At 47.6% G+C, this 17,216-nt stretch overlaps 1 protein-coding gene across 1 annotated transcript in view; it reads right to left on the bottom strand.

Annotated features, from left to right (window-relative positions):
* Window positions 1–17,216, bottom strand: part of ABCA3 (ATP binding cassette subfamily A member 3) — a 75,505-nt gene that overhangs the window by 54,104 nt on the left and 4,185 nt on the right. Inside the window, exon 2 of the mRNA XM_019539961.1 lies at window positions 2,165–2,257. Within this exon, the coding sequence (XP_019395506.1) occupies window positions 2,165–2,218 (54 nt within the window). The 5' untranslated portion in view covers window positions 2,219–2,257. The remainder of the gene's footprint in view (window positions 1–2,164; window positions 2,258–17,216) is intronic.

Below are 17,216 nucleotides of genomic sequence, written 5' to 3'. Positions count from 1 at the left end.
CCAAGGTCTGGAACAGCCTGCCAGCGGAGGTGGTTCAAGCACCTACACTGAACACCTTCAGGAGTAAATTGGATGCTTATCTTGCTGGGATTCTATGACCCCAGCTGACTTCCTGCCCTTTGGGCAGGGGGCTGGACTCAATGATCTCCCGAGGTCCCTTCCAGCCCTAATGTCTATGAAATCTTTCAGATGGCTTAGCCTTGGGCAAAAGCCAAAGATCCTGCATCACCTTCTTTGCTAAAGGAAAGAAATTAATTTGACTTGACTTTGACTTTATCTCCACCTCCTCTTGTTCCATTCTGCCTTTCTTCATTTAGTTGTGATACCGAGTAGTCTGGGACTGAGAGGGAAGGTTATTTTCTGTACTGTTAAACAGCTATTCTGCTTCACCACAGGGCTGGTGACTGATCCTAGACATCCCCCCACTCCCATCGTCACGGGACCATTGAGGTTTAATATTGTGCATTGAGACAACTCCAAGGGTTGTTTTGCGGGGAGGGGAAAATGCTCTAAGAAGGGACTTATTCACTGATTGGTGCTTGCTTGCAATTATCCTGCCCTTTAAGAAGGTTTATTGATACCTCTTGCCAGGAGATAAAATAAATCCACAGAAATAGCTTCTTTCCTTGTAGTGGAGCTGGCTGGATTTGGGCATGCCCCCAACAGTTGGTTGGGAACAGAAAATCTGAACTAAGCATTCCAATCTAAACTCAGGATAAAAAAGCTCTCTGCAAAACAGTATCTTCTGCTGTCCTTGGCATCCCATAGATGGTAATGTATAGAGTTAACTTTTGGCTCCTGAGTCCCCCTTGGTAAATAAAGGCTGCCTGACTTTTGACTGATGCCCTTCCTCCTGGATGTGGTCAGGACTGATCAGTGGTGGTTGGCTCACTTAGCTGTTAAATGCAGCTATTTGCCTCATTTCCTGCAAAGCAAAGGGCCTTCTGGGCTTTGGAAATCAATAACCTTTTGACAAACTGTGGCTCAAATTTAACCCAGGTGTAACTCCATAGAGCAGGATGGGTTTACACCAAAGATGAACTGGCTCTGTGCGGCTAGGGCAGAGAGAGAGAGGAGCATTGCAAGATGCATCACTCTAAGGAAGCTGGGGGTAAGCGAGGGTCTGTAACAATACTGAGGTCACCAAAAGGCAGCCTACTGTATTAACCCTCTTATTGCCTCTTGAACTTTGTCCAAAAATAAGCTCAGTGTCTCACATTCAACAGGATACAAGAGTGCACACCCAGACTTGTTTTCTGCCCCTAGAACTGATTCTTTTACCCCAGCAATGAGGGAACACAAGAGATTTCTAAATTTGCTTTTACTTAGCCCACTTATTCGAGATGCTGGAACCAGCCCCACTACACTGTGATGGGACTGGCAGAGAGCAATCAGGATAAGTGTGTGTTTGCAACCTAGAGCTGATCTGTGAAGTGTTGGTTTAACTGCAAGACCAATGAGATCCCAGTGTGAGAAGCAGGCAGGGGGCTTTGCCATGGGCAAAAGGAGCAGTGCTGCAAGCCCCCTGCCTGCTCTTCACACTAGAGTCCCTGGTACAAGAAGCAGGCAGGAATTTTGCCCTGCTGCTCCAGTCCCTCCTGGAAATGGGAGAACCAAAGCAACCACTTCTCCCCATGATTTCCTAAATTGGGATCACCCCAGTCTCAGGAAGGCACCAGAGGCAGGCGAGAGGGTGCAGCTGCAGAATGAATGCCAGTGCTTTTCCCTCCCCAACAATTATTTCTATTGGAAAGAGCGGCCCACTGGTCAGTGCTTTCATGGCAGGAAACAAGTGTAAAATCCAAAGCATCAGTGGAATAAATGAAAAGGGCCAGCATGAGAGCAGACTCCTCTGCTTACCCTTGCAATGGCCAGATCACATCTAGATTGTTTCCCCACCCTAAGAAGAAGTGGGCAATCCAACGGGCTCCATCTTGAAAGTGACAGGGATTGATAAAGATGATGTGGGGAGGGGAGAATAAAGAAACCACCACCCCCTCTAGGATCTAGATGCATTTTCTAAGGGGCAGGCCATCATCTGTAAAGAGACGTTTCCTGAAGACACATTGGTCTTGAAATAACTTGATCTGAATAGCACTGCACAGCTTCCTCTGCATCACCATTTATTCTGCTCTCCTGATAGAAAACCCAGCATGAAACATACCTGCAAAACGTAGTTCTTCCAGAGAAGGAGCCCAAACTGCCTGAACACAACCATTCTTCAAGCAGAAGGAGAGAGTTGCTACTTTCCAGGATTCTGCAGAGAAAAATCCAGAAGTACAGCGGTAAATCTAAAGCTGTAATATAGATCAGGAGACCAGGCTATCAGCGCTAAAGGAGTGGACAGATGTGCATTTTGAAATGATTCTTAACCAGGGTGTCACAAGATCCTTTTAAGGGTGCCAAACAATATTGGCACCCTGAGATGTGCAAACCGCTACACACAATTCACAAAATAAAATGCAGAGATTTCAAATACAAATCCATAGCATCAAAAACATTTTGACCTGTTATGGTCTCTCTGGGTTCTTTGCAACAGAAGAATTGCTGTAGTGAAAACTAAGAGCTGACATTTTCCAAGTGGCGTCTGAAGCCCAACAAGGTTAAGAACTACTGCTCCAAACCTTTCAAAACAGGCTGCATTTGTTTCCAGCACTGACATGAAGGAGAAGATGCTTGGAGAACTGACTCAGAGACAGGAAGCTGTTCCCTGCATCCAGGTAATGTCTGAGCCACAATGTTAATAAGCTTGGATGGGATGCAAGAAAAAACAGAGGTTAGGAACATAGCCAGATGCATTACAAGTCAGCATTCCAGCAGGGCTTTGAAAGCCTGAAGACCTAGAAAAGTTATACAAGTTGTTACTGGCAGACTGCTATACAATAGCTAACAGCTTCCATTCTAATCTCCAGTTTCCACACACATGTACAGTTTTCCACAGCAGTCAGCTTCTGCACTGCCTAAAGGTAAACTGAAACCTAAGTGGGGTAAGGATTCCTTTTAACCATCTTCCGGTAACAAGAGGACAAGTATACACTTGCCCTCCACCACTATTATGAAGTTATTATAATTCCCCCTCTGCATCATCTTACCCCCTCCCACTCAGAACAGGCTCAAAACAGCCAACATTTTTTATCTGGTTGCTGCACAAAAAGAGCCCAAATGAAGGTACCTGAGATCCTGCCTGTGCCAATGCAATTACAACAGGGGCCTGGCATCGACAGGCAGTAAGAAGAACATGTTCACAGCAGAAAGTTTCACTGAGCTGCGTCACCAAATGAACCACATCCATAATGGAGAGAATAGCAGAGAATTAACCATTGCTTTCATGAGTTTGTAGCTGAATCAATATATGGCCCTGATCCTAACCTTAAATGTTTCTAGAGGCTTGTTCACACAGCCAGAGAAAGCTGGAAGTAAAAGGGAAATAGTGAGATTAAAGAGTGTTATGTGCACAAGGTAAATAATCAGAAACATTTTTCTTCTTCTCAATTCCTACTTACAAACAGCTTCTAAATGACTCATAGCAGGGAACAGCATCGAACTTTACTGTGCACTGTAGACAAAGTGTTAGTTCCTTATGATAAGCCTGATTTTTCTGCCTCACCTCAATGGGATCTCCCTTGTAGCAAAAAATCACAAGGCAGTAATTGTAGGTTGGGGAGGGCTAGAAAAACAAACTAAAAAAACCTGGATTTCTGGAACTAACACAAAAGGCAACAGTTACAAAACACCAGTTTTCAGAAACATTAAGTTACCTCTCCTCCTATTGAAGCCAATTAGAACGACAACTGCATCCTTACCCCCCCCCAAGCACAGAAATAATAAAAATAAGAATAAAGGGGACAAAAAAGAATAAGCTCAGAAGACCAAAGGCCAGGAACAGTCTTAGCTATGCACAGCAACAGTTGGTCCAACCCTGCAAATATGCTCCTAAAATCCAGATCCTAACATCTCAGTACCTATTAACACGTGACAAATGCTGGGAGGTGCTCAACCATCCCACTGACCTAAATTGCACCTGTAAGAAGACTGGTACACTAAAAGAATGGTCTCCTTTCTAAGTCTGGCATTGCATAGTACCAAGACATTACATGGCATTGTAAAGCAGCAAGTGCATACTTAAAATACTACCATCAATCCTAGGTGTGCAGGACATGTTTTTGCTACGAGTTAACATCCAGTTGAGGCCAGGTGAAGGGTTACATTTCTTAAAGAAGATCAAAACACTGTGCCTTTTTAGACGGAATCTGGATTCCTAAGAGTCATTTGGACGTTTATCTGGCTGGACTCGATCTTCCAAGGTCCCTTCCAGCCCTAATATCTATGAATCACCATTGTGAGAAAAGCCTTAAATAAGACAACAGCAACTTGAAAGCACACTTACTTCTGTCCAAGTGCTTCACCCCCCATATCAAGTAAGCCCTACAAGTCTGCAAATGAAAGAAAATGTTTGTTTATTTAGCTACTCCTATCTAGCCATTTTCTCCACTTCTCCTGTTTGCATGCATCTCACAGCAACAGAGTAAGGAAGAAAGCTAGTTTTTAAACAGGAATGTAATACTGTAAAACCACAAAAACTAGCATGAGGCAGCACATGAATACTTGTAATCTGCTATTTTGAAGCTGGTTAGATTTCAAGTTTGCACCTAACTTCTGGAATGTCAAGACTTTTGAGCACTTGATTTCACAACCTTTGTGTTGCATTAAATGAAGTTTTGTTTAACCATTACAGAAAAGGCCAAGTACAGAGATGCAGAGACCCAAAGGAAAGCCTGTGGGGGAAGAAGACAGAGCTACTGGATTGTTTCTTATTCCTTCAGCTCATCTTGAAAGATTCTCTCCCTTTCCCTCTTCAACTCAAATCTTCCCCCTTACTATGACCACTATGTTAGGCAATTTCCTTAGGGGGTTGGGAGGGGAAATCGCTGCCAACCAAGAGATGAGCAGTGACCTGACCCTCTTGGTAAAGCAGCTGTAGAAGCCAACAAAGCAAACAGCCAGCCCTGGCAGAAGCCAATCCAATTCTCAAAGAAGTTCTAGAAAGTTGGGATTGCTTTCACCACCGCTGAATTTGGCCGTAGGAGAACAAAGGTACCAAAACAATGACCTAGCCTCACTGATCATCAAGCACATTCCCTAGGAACAGGACTGGAGCTCTTCAGGTTCCAAATTTTCAATTTTCTTTCCAGGCTTCCTGATCCTAAAGGGTCTCTAATGCAGGCAGTATTTGTCCATCTCACTGTCCCAAATACACTACCAGTCGGGGGTAAAGAAAGTGGGAGAAAGAAAATAAGCTATAGGAAGACTAATGCATGCCATTCAGCTCAGCAGTCTAAGAGTTGCTGAATAAGAAGCTGAGAGCAAGATGGTTGCACCCAGGTGATGGATGCAGTTTGTGACAAAGTCAAGCTGAACAGAGTACGGTCTGTTTTTAACTTACTTCTATAATGGGGTCAGGCTTTAGTAGGTATTGGCATTACCAAGGTCACAACAGCAACAACCCTTCTTAACTTCAGATTTCTCACACAAAAACATCTCATGTTTTCTTCCATCATTCAGAAAGTCAACTTTATTGCCGCTGCAAGGAAACAAGTATAAGATTGTACCTACTGTCTGCATTTCAGGTAGCTTCATCAGGATGTTCCTTAATTATGTTTAAAGCTCATACAATGGCAGGTAATCCTGAGTATTTGCAAAAAATGAACTTGTGTGTGTTATAATGGTCCCACAAAAAGACATGAAAACAAAACTAGATGTACAAAGGTCCAAAGCAAGGATGACATTTTGCTCAAAATAAAGTTCAGAGACAATATAGTACTAAATCAATTATTTGCATATATGCTAGAAAGCTGGCTGCTACTGCCAGTTATAGTGATCAGCTGGACCACCTAAACCCATAAAACAGAGCATGGGCAGCTGTGGATAACAACACTGTCCCATTTATTGCCAAGCAGGAAACAAACTACTGTTACTATATACCTTGCATAGTTGTGAACTTCTGTGCTTCCTGTGAGGCTTTTCTTAAGATAAGTGCTGCACTGGAAAGTGTTGAATGGGGTATCACAGACACCAAGATTTTAGGAAAAAGAGTAACATTTCTTCAGAACATCAGTTTTGAAGCCCCGTAGTGTTACCCCAAGACAACCAGAATGGCTGCAGGCATGACAAAGCCTGAAGAACTGAGCTCCAAGATAGAGGCATGGGGAACAGATCTCCTATTGCATTACTCTGGACTGGTGTCGCATCTTGAGGCAAGGCAGAAATCTCCTCTCTAAACGAGTTTGCCTAGGCACTTCTTCACCTTCACCTGAAGCCTCAGACCCCACTGAAACCTCCAGGGCAAAACAAAAGACCTTTTCATCTCTTTCGCACTCCCACCTGCATTTCCCAAGCAATAGGTATGACGTTTCGACACAATACCCCCTAAGAATTTCATATTTACCCAAAAAATGATTCTGAGGACTCTTGTGCAAACACAGCTTAGAAGTGCTACAAGTGGCAGGAACCACAAGCACTTCTATGTCCACCTCCTCAGCCTCCCTCTGGTACAGTCATTCACCTGCTCAAGCAAACGCCTTCTTATGTGCTCGCCTCACTGTTATAAAAAGGACAGAAGTAGCAAAGGGAACAAGAAGAGAGAAGAACTGAATAGTGGATCAAGGGAACAAGCTGTACAGAGATCTCCAACCACCTCCATGTTCTAGGGTAGAACATGGGGCAGGAGCAAGGAAAGGGCAGTTCCTTCCCTCACAGCCATATCTGGAAGCTCTGAAGCCAGCAAAATCTTCAGTGTAAAGGGGTTCTTGCAGATCACTAAAACAACATGGCTCCAGATTCTTACTTCAGAACATGAGTTTGGCCTGAGGCAGGATAGTTAATTACCCCCAGGACTCAAACCAATAGCCCAAGCCCAGTATTTTGTTTACAGCAATGACCAGTTCCTGAAAGCAAAAAATGCATTCTAGCACCGGAGTAGGCAACCCCTGGCACAGGTGCCTGTGTGGCACGTGAAGGCATTTTGCTTGGATGGCAGAGAAGAGGCCAGGTCTGCACTGCCACAACAAGGATCAGGCCCCTCGCAGCTCCCCCATCATCCACCCCTGGCACACCAACATCTTACACATCGAGGCTGTAGGTGTTTTTGGCACTTTGCCAATAAATATTGCCAACCCCTGTTCTAGCACATGAAGCTAAGCAGGGTGCAGCTGCAAGAAGAGAAGAGAGGGAGACAGTGTATCATTTCCTTGTAACCTATGCAGGTAAAGATCATCTTACACCTAGAACCAAAAGATGTAACTGCCTTTATTTAACCAACAAGACTAGATGTAAATCCTGTGGGCCCTTTTTTATAGTCTAGCCAGAGCGACAGTATTTTCCTTACATCTCCCATGAGAACATGCTATTTCCTTTTATCGATTTCAATAAGCCTGATCAGTTGCCACAGACTGACCCAAGCATAATTACTTTCCTCATCACAAGACAAAACTGCCCTTAATCAAAGAGATAGGTTTCCAGAAATTAAACCATCATAAAATCATCCCTCACCTCAAACCTCAAAATGAGAATTTGAGGCATCAAAGAAAAAAACAGACAGATTGATGGGCACAGAGACTTTAAGTTAATGAATCACCATGTCCGATACATGATGCAAGGTTGTCTGTAGTGCTGCACTGTGCTCAGTACAGGGTGTTTACTGCCAGAACTATTTGCATTGCAGTAGCATCTCTCAAACGGGGCTACCCAGCAAGCCTCTAGAGGGTCCAGGAGAGGATGCAATGAGAAAGGGTAGACATAGATCAAGTAGTTACCCGCAGGTCCAACAGTAAATGCCAGACAACATATCTCTGGAGACACAGCAATCTATAGCCACATGTACTTTGTTCCCTGTGACATGCAGTTGGGAGTCCTGGCTATGTCTGCACTAGAAGGCAGGCAGCAAGGTATCTCTGGAGAGTGGTCACACCTTAGTGCTTGGGTTGGCACCGTGTGTCCTCAAACCAGCCTCTAACTTGCTATCAAACCATGTGCAACTTCACAAAGTGCCATGAGACTGTACCCTCTTAGAGGAACTGACAACCCTCCTACAGGGACCACTGCCCCTAATACTGGTTGGAGATTTTAATTGCATATTAGAGGAATGGGACATGGTGGGGAGTGATGCCTGAGGATTAGATAGGTCCTCCCAGATGCTGCAAAGGATAGTAGCAGACCATAAACTACAAGACACTCAAAAGGCTGTGCCTGGAGTTGAGAGTAGGTTTACTAGAGCAGATGCTGTGGGTCACTCATGAGTCTGCACAGACTTCATTTTTGGGTCTGGAAGCTAAAAGGAACACAAACCGGCCCAAGGAGGAATGCTCTCGGAGAAAGGAGCATCAGGGTTCTCACACTCAAGAATTTGAGTCACTGAACATTAAGCACCATTTACACTACTTTGGGGCTTTGCCTCCATGAAGAAACTTAATAATAAAGAATTGGCCCATTTTGGCAACACAGAACCAGATTCAGCTGAACCTCTTTATGCAGGCAGTAAGCAAGGCAGGAGAGGCAACATCTTTGCAGAAGCCAGAGGGGTAACTTTGGATGCCTACAAGGCAGGGCAGGGCAGTTGGTGATAGATGCGCGAGAGAAGGCAGAACTCTTCAACAAGTTCTTTGCCTCCATGTTCCTGCCTGCTGACAATGGGGTGCTCTCGGGTGATAGCATAGAGGCACCCAGGAAGGATGCAAGTCCCCCAACTGTTAGTTCAGACCTAGTTAAGGATTACCTGGACAGCTTAGATGTATCCAAGTCTGCAGGCCCGGATGAACTTCATCCGCAGGTGCTGAGGGAATTGGCTGGTGTCATTGAGGAGCCATTGGCACGGCTGTTCGAGGACTCCTGGTGCTCGGGCCAAGTCCCTGAGGACCAGAGAAGGGCCAATGTGGTTCCTATTTTCAAGAAGGGGAGGAAGGAAGAGCCTGGCAACTACAGGCCACTCAGCCTCACTTCTATCCTGGGGAAGGTCTTTGAAAAAATTATCAAGGGCCACATTTGTGAGAGCCCTGCAGGGAAAGTGATGTTGAGGGGTAACCAGCACAGGTTCATGCCAAGCCGATCCTGCCCAACTAACCTGGTCTCTTCCTATGACCAGGTAACAAAGTGCTTAGATATGAAGGAGGAAGTCGATGTCATCTTCTTGGACTTCCAGAAGGCCTTCGACACAGTGTCCCACCCAATTCTGGTGGGCAAGCTGAGGGACTGCGGCATTGACGAATGCAGTCACATGGGTGGCAAACTGGCTCCAGGGGTGCACCCAGAGGGTGGTGGTGGACGGGTCGATGTCAACCTTGGAGGGTGTGGGCAGCAGAATCCCCCAGGGCTCAGTCCTTGGGCCAGTGCTGTTCAATATCTTCGTTAGCGACCTGGACGAGGGTGTGGAGAGCACCCTGTTCAAGTTCACTGTGATGACACCAAGTTGTGGGGTAAAGTGAATACATCGGCAGGCAGGGACCGCATCCAGGCAGACCTGGATAGGTTAGAGAAGTGGGCGGATCTGAACAGGATGCAGTTCAACAAGGACAGGCGCAGGGTGCTGCACCTGGGGAGAGGGAACCAGCATTATGGTTATAGGTTAGGGCCTGCCCCACTCAGCAGCACAGAGGCAGAGAGGGATCTTGGAGTCAGGATTGACTCCAGGATGAACATGAGTCGCCAATGTGACGAAGCAGTAGGCAGAGCCAACTGCAACCTGTCATACAGCAACAGGTCTAGAGAGGTCTTGCTCCTCCTCTATGCAGCGCTGGTCAGGCCACAGCTGGAGTACTGTGTCCAGTTCTGGGCACCGCACTTCAAGAAGGACATGGAGAACGTGGAAAGGGTCCAGAGGAGGCCACTCGTATGGTCGGGGGCCTCCATGGCCAGCCCTATGAGAGGCTGAGGGACCTGAATCTCTTCAGTCTCCGCAAGAGAAGACAGAGGGGAGATCTTGTGGCTGCCTACAACCTTATCAGGGACCCATCAGCAGGGACTCGGGGAAAGTCTGTTCACCAGGGCCCCCCTTGGAGTCACCAGAAACAATGGCCACAAGCTGAGGGAGGATAGGTTTAGGTTAGATATTAGGAAGAACTACTTCACTGTAAGGGTGGCCAGAGACTGGAATAGGCTTCCCAGAGAGGTGGTGCTCTCACCTTCCCTGGAAATCTTCAAGAGGAGACTGGATAGGCACCTGGCTGGGGTCTTCTGACCCCTGCCACCCCCAGGGCTCCTTCCTGCCCATGGCAGGGGGTTGGACTAGATGATCTGTCTAGGTCCCTTCCGACTCATTGATTCTATGATACATTTACATTTAAACACTGCCAAATCCATTGGTGACAGTGTCCATACCTTCTGAAACAGGCATTTAGTCACTAGGTCATCAGCATCAGCCCTGGTGGAGATGGCCCTCCTCACTATGGCATTTTGTACAATAAACATACACTAACCTGGGGTGGACCATTATTTGGGCCTGCCACTCAGATAGGAAGTTTTGGTGAGCTGTTGAAAGCCAGGTCAGCACCTCCCCTCCATGCCACAGCTCACCAAAGCTCCCTAAGTGGCCCCATCCTATTTGCTTGGCTGTGCACCCTGCCCATGCAGGTCCCAGCCAGTCTCCACGGGGACTCCAGGATCACAGGGTAGTGACAGCACAGAGCCGGGGCCCAGGGCAGAGCCGCGATCCACTCCCTGAAAGTCCTTGCCCACAGAACTGGCACCCATCACAAGGGTATGCAGGCAGTGGATCATGACTCTGCTCTACTCTATGCTTGGCTGGAATGGGGCCACAGGTGTATGAGGAGCAGCATCCAGGAGCAGGATGGGCAGGTGAGTGAGGCTGGGATCATAGGGCCCCACCCCACACTGTCACTGCCCCGCAATCCTAGGGTCTCCATGGAGACCACCCAGGACCCATGTGGGCAGGGCACTTGGCTGCGGGTGGGGAGCAGCATCTGCGGCTGGGTCCGGGATGCTGGAGTGGTGAAAACGTGGGGCCAGGCCATGATCTGCTACCCACTCATCCCTGCACTTGGAACCGGTGCCCCAGCCCTACACTATCATCACCCCAAGATCCCACCCTAGGAATGAGTGCAGGGCAGACTTGCTGGGGTTCCTGGGCAGTGGGGCTGGGTTCAGTGGCAGCAGCAGCAGCCAGAAGGAGCCACCACCACCAGGCCTGCCAGGAAGCAAGTCTAGCTGCCATCACCCCAGCCCCACTGTGTGCCTGGGTGCAGTAGGACTGACCGCGTATGCCAGACCAAGCTGCCTCCAATACCTGCGCTAGCCAGGACCAAAGGACCTGCCATGGGCTGAACACAATCCCTCAGTAAGCCAGATTCAGCCCACCAGTCATATGTGGACCCACCCCTGCACTAACACATCCCAGCCTTCCTCACAGACTCAAAGAAAAGTGGAATTTGGTGCACATATAAAAAATGGTTCCAGAGTAGATGCCCTCCAATTTTATCACGAGAGTCTGTTAGCTCTAAAGAAATCAGATCAGGACGTATTAGGACACCATAACAAGGGGAAGCAGAACTAAGCTAACCAGTCTATGTGGTCACATCCTAATCTCAGACCAAATGAACATCACCCATAACTAGGTGCTGACATCTGGAATGTTGACTTGAAGCTGGTAACTGCATAGTCTCACCTTTCATTGGTGCAGATCTGTTGTGACATTTCAGCTTGTATAAAAAGTGAAGGCAAAACTCAAACACAAGAATGAGGCTTGGACACTCTAGTAATAGACACACATGGGAAATCTTTGCACAATAATCTAAACCAGTACAAGCAGAGGCAAAAAATGACTTTTAGACAGCTGCAGGAGCAACAATATTTTGATTAACCAAAGAGAATGAGATCACGGCCTGATGCGGGAGGAGGTGGGGGGAGCATGGACAGGGAAGATTGTGTCTTCTTGCCACACAACAAGATTTGTGGCTTTACCTGCCTCAGGAAAGCAATCAGAAAATTCATCTCCCAGCTACAACCCTACAAACAAGTGGACTTCAGGAGTTTAAGACGAAAGCAACAGACCAGACTGTAAAATGAAAATCTCCTCCCCTGGCAGGAACCCTCCTTCTTGTCCTACCACCTCTCTTGGGCATTTGTCCCACCTCTCCCTCAGGTTTGAGCTGCCCATACTCCAAACATTGATGGTACTAGTCTTTTATATATATATATAGGGAAACAGTATTAAACACCAAGTTTACATGAAATCAGATGATTGCCAAGTTCTCAACAGTCTTAAAAAAGAGAAGCTTTTAACTTCTACCACCCCGTGAGCAAAATCCCACCCTAAACAGCTGACACCAAACCCCTGCTGCTAATGGGTCACAAGCAGAAATTAGATACCATGAGACCATTCCCATGCTCTCTAACCTGGTGCCAGTTTTCCTGACTCTTTCTGGACTTCCTTTTTTCTGTTTTTTTTTTTTCTTTTCTTTTTCCTAGATTCTTTGTGAAGTCGGGACAAATAAACCTTTCAATATGGAAGACACAGAGGGCAGAGGAAACTCTTCCTAGAGAACAGTTCCAATGCAAACCTGAACACATATGAGGGATGGACATGCTGGACCTTTGTATGGCAGCCCTTGTCTGTATCAATACACATAAGCATATCTATTTGGAAACTTTCACATCTATTCCTTTAGGTTAATTAAAAAAAGTCTGATCAGCTGACGATGAGTTCACGAGGGAGACTACCTGCACCATCTTCCTTAACAGTGCAAGAAGTTTTGTTCTTGTGAAATGGCTGTAGGTAAAATAACCTGTCATGAGGTGATCCTTGGGCATGAACTTTAATGTGCAAAGGATGTTATGGATTTATAGTGTGAACACACTTGCTTTGTGGCTTCAGTCCAGCATCAGGTCACATTACCAACCAGACAAGACTTCTACTGGAGATCAGCATTAAGGCTGATAAGGCTGGATTTCTCAAGAGCTGTAAATAAAGAGCCAGAGGAGAAGAAAACAAATCTTGCTTCTGCAAGAAATTCTAGGCAATTATATGCAGTCACAGGAATAACCTCAGTGAACACTGCAGGTGCACAGTCTTTGTGGTAGGACAGGGCTGAAGGGAAAGCCTACCAAGTATGTAGGGCCAAATTCATTCTGGGGATAATTCTACAACAAGGGGAATGGAGATGATTTTCATGCATATTTCTAGAGATAACAAGAGCTTCTATCATGCAAGAGCATGTAGCTATTACATGAAAAAATATCCATTTCAACATTTAGCCAACAACCACCCCTGAAATCTAGCAGAGAGGGGTGTAAGTTGCATCAGAAGGGCCACACCTGCACCAGCAACTTCCTATCCTTTCATGACACCAACCCAGCTTCAGTGGTAGCAGCAGTGTTGAAAGGGGTCAGCCCCTGCTGCACCATTTGCCACACTCAAAGGATCATGGGATACAGCAGTTCTGGCTGGGAATTGGCTCCATGGTAGATCCCAGAGGGTGGTGATTGATGGAAGTCAATCATCATGGTTCCCTGTGACCAGTGGGGTCCCTCAAAGCTCTGTCCTAGGGCCTATACTATTTAACATCTTCATTAATGATGTAGACATTGGTGTCAGAAGTGGAATGGCTAAGTTCACTGATGACGCCAGACTCTGGGGTAAAGCATCCACACCTGAGGACAGGAGGGTGATCCAGGCAGATCTTGACAGGATCAGGAAATGGGAGGATGAGAACCTGATGGTGTTTAACACCGAAAAATGCAAGATTTTCCACCTTGGGAGGAAAAACCTGCAGCATGTTTATAAGTTCGGCAGTGCTACGCTGGCTAGCACTACGGATGAAACAGACTTGGGGGGTCAGGATTGCCCACAAGATGAACATGAGCCTTCAATGTGATGCTGTGACTAGTAAAGTGAGCAAAATGCTGGCTTGCCTCCATAGATGCTTCAAGCAAATCCCAGGACGTCATTCTCCCGTTGTACTCGGCCTTGGTGAGGTCACAGATGGAGTACTGTGTCCAGTTTTGGGCTCCACAATTCAAAAAGGATGTGGAAAAACTTGAGAGAGTGCAGAGGAGAGCCACGCGCATGCTCAGACATCAGGAAAACAGACCTTATGAAGAGAGGCTGAGAGCCATGAGACTCTTCAGCCTGGAAAAGCGCAGGCTCAGGAGCAATCTGGTGGCCACCTATAAGTTTGTCGGGGTGCTCACCAGGGCCTGGGGGAATGTCTGTTCACCAGAGCGCCCCAAGGGATGACAAGGTCGAACGGTCACAAACTCCTCCAAGACTGTTTCAGGTTGAACAGTAAAGAAGTTCTTCCTTCTGTCCAAGTCCCCAAGGTCTGGAATAGATTGCCGCCAGAGGTGGTTCAAGCACTTACTTTGAACGACTTCAAGAGAAGTTTGGATATTTATCTTGCTGGGATCCTGTGACCCCAGCTGACTTCCTGCCCCTGGGGCAGGGGGCTGGACTCGATGATCTTCTGAGGTCCCTTCCAGCCCTAATGTCTATGAATCTATGTACCAACCACCTGTTCCTAGTGCTCGCCTTCTGCTAGATTTGGGCCACTGCTGTCACAAGAATGAGAAACTGGGAGACAGATCAGTGCAGGTGAAACTACAGCATCCCACAACTGATGCCCTCAGTGCAGCATCCTGTCATCAAGAGCTGGCTGCTTCTGGTGGCTCTCTCAGTAGATGGAGCTGAAAAATGCCATGTGCTCTGAGAGCAGGCAATTATTTTAGAGCGCTTATTACATTCATGCTCTTCTGATGTCTTGTTTCCATAGGAACAGGAACTGGAAATGGCAGCCGTTTCATTTATCAGCATTCCTTTCCCCTAACACTTGAATCGGCATGAGAACCATATTGCTGAGAGAACTAGCTCTGACCTATGGGACTACACCAGACAGCTGCATGCTAGACACCTAGACAGAGCCCTGCTGCAGTAAGACAGTGCACTCTCAATGTAACCTGCAGCAACTCTGGGTTTCAAGGTAGGATAGGGAAGGACACACTTTAATATTAACTCCAAGACTCCCTCACTGGGAAAAGGCTGCCTTCAGTTGGCTATCAGAGACCATTTCTCCACTCATTCCAGTACTGGGATTTTCCCAAAAAAACCCCAACCAACCACCACCACACTGATAGGACATACAATAGCCATGATTTTCAGAAGAGATTAGTGATTCTGGATGCTAACACTGATCCAGACAGCCTGATTTTCAGAAAGTCCCAAACTCCCAATTTCTGAAAATGGGTTCAAAAGTCTTACTACCTCGCCAAAGTTTTCCCCCTTAAATCATGCCTTCTGTTTTACAACTTGAGACTAAACACAAATACTACCACTGTGTAAGTTCAAAGACAAAACAGGAGATAGTAAACCTAAAAATAGAGTGCAGTCTATGAAGCCTCACTGACCTATGAGCCCAAACACAGCATCCAGAGATAACAGACTAGACAGTGCAGCTTGTTAACAGCTTCCCAGGCTTCTGCCAACCTTGGATCTTACAGAGCCTCATAAAGCTTAATTTTTCTACACAATCAGACCTCAACTGTTTAAATAATCAAGGCATGTGCAGGGGTTGGGTCTCAGCTCAGACCATTCTGGCTCCACATAATATTCCCGGCTGTCAATGTCTCCACCACCGCCACACCCAGCCCCACTGTCCAGGCACTCCAGCCTGCCTGCCCCACACCCACTACCAGGGGAAGTTGATAGAGCAGGTGGGGTCTCCATGGAGACCGGCCTGGGACCCGCAGGGGCAGGGAGCACTTGGCCAGCTAGAAGGGATGGGGCCCATAGGCAGGTGGGGAGTGGTGTCCAGGAATAGGACAGGCAGGTGGGGCTGGGATCATGAAGCGGTGACAGTGCAGGCCCGGGACCCAAGGCAGAGCCACGATCTACTCCCCACATGCCCCCACGCACGGGACCAGTGCCAGCTCCATGAGCAGGGACATGCAGGGAACAGATCATGGCTCTGTCCTGCACCCTGGCCCACACTGTCACCACCCCACAATCCCAGTCCCACCCATAGTTTCATAGTAGGTAGGGTCAGAAGGGACCCGAGCAGATCATCAAGTCCAACCCCCTGCCATGGCAGGAAAAAGTACTGGGGTCAAACGACCCCAGCAAGGTGTTCATTTAGCCTCCTCTTAAGGACCCCTAGGGTAGGAGCCAGCACCACTTCTCTTGGAAGTTGGTTCTAGCTGCCCTAACAGTGACGTAGCACCTCCTGATGTCTAGTCTGAATCTACCCTCTGCCAGCTTGTGACCGTTATTCCTGATCACTCCTGGCGGGGCTCGGGGGCACAGGGACTTCCCCAATGCGTGCTGGTCCCCCCTGACTAGTTTGTAACAGGCCACAAGATCCCCCCTCAGCCTTCTCTTGTGGAGGCTGAACAGGTTCAGGTCCCGTGGCCTCTCCTCATAGGGCCTGCCCTGCTGCCCCCCGATCATATGAGTGGCCCTCCTCTGGACCCTCTCCATGTTGTCCACATCCCTCTTGAAGTGCGGCACAAAGAACTGGACACAGTACTCCAGCTGCGGCCTGACCAGTGCCGCATAGAGGGGGAGGATCACTTCCTTGGACCTGCTCGAGATGCATCTGCAGATGCATGACAGGGTGCGGTTGGCGGCTTTCCTGACTGCATCCCCACACTGCCGGCCCACGTTTATTTTGGCATCAATGATGACTCCAAGATCCTTTTCTGCCTCTGCACTGATGAGAAGGGAGTTCCCCAGCCTGTAGGTATGGTGCCGATTCTTCCTCCCCAGGTGCATCATCTTGCACTTGTCAGTGTTGAATCCCATCCTATTCTCATCCACCCACCCCTGTAACTGATCTAGGTCTGATTGCAGCCTATTCCTCCCTTCTAGCATGCCCACATCCCCCCACATCTTAGCGTTGTCTGCGAATTTGAACAGGTTGCTTTTTACCCCCTCGTCCAAGTCGCTGATGAAGATGTTGAACAGTGCGGGCCCAAGGACAGAGCCCTGAGGGACCCCACTGCCCACATCCCTCCAGGTCGAAAATGATGTGTCCACCACCACTCTCTGGGTGCGGCCCTCCAGCCAGTTGGCGAGATATTTGACTGTGTGGGTGTCAACACCACAGTCCCCCAGTTTCTTAATAAGAACTGGGTGAGAGATGGTGTCGAAGGCCTTCCGAAAGTCCAGAAAGACTACGTCCACTGCTACCCCTGCATCTAAGGATTTGGTGACCTGGTCG

The sequence above is a fragment of the Crocodylus porosus genome, unplaced genomic scaffold (assembly GCF_001723895.1).
Source record: "Crocodylus porosus isolate Cpor-Errol unplaced genomic scaffold, CroPor_comp1, whole genome shotgun sequence".
Taxonomy (NCBI): Eukaryota; Metazoa; Chordata; order Crocodylia; family Crocodylidae; genus Crocodylus; species Crocodylus porosus.
The sequence above is the reverse complement of the archived record's forward strand: the minus strand, read 5'-3'. Positions and strand labels throughout refer to the sequence as shown.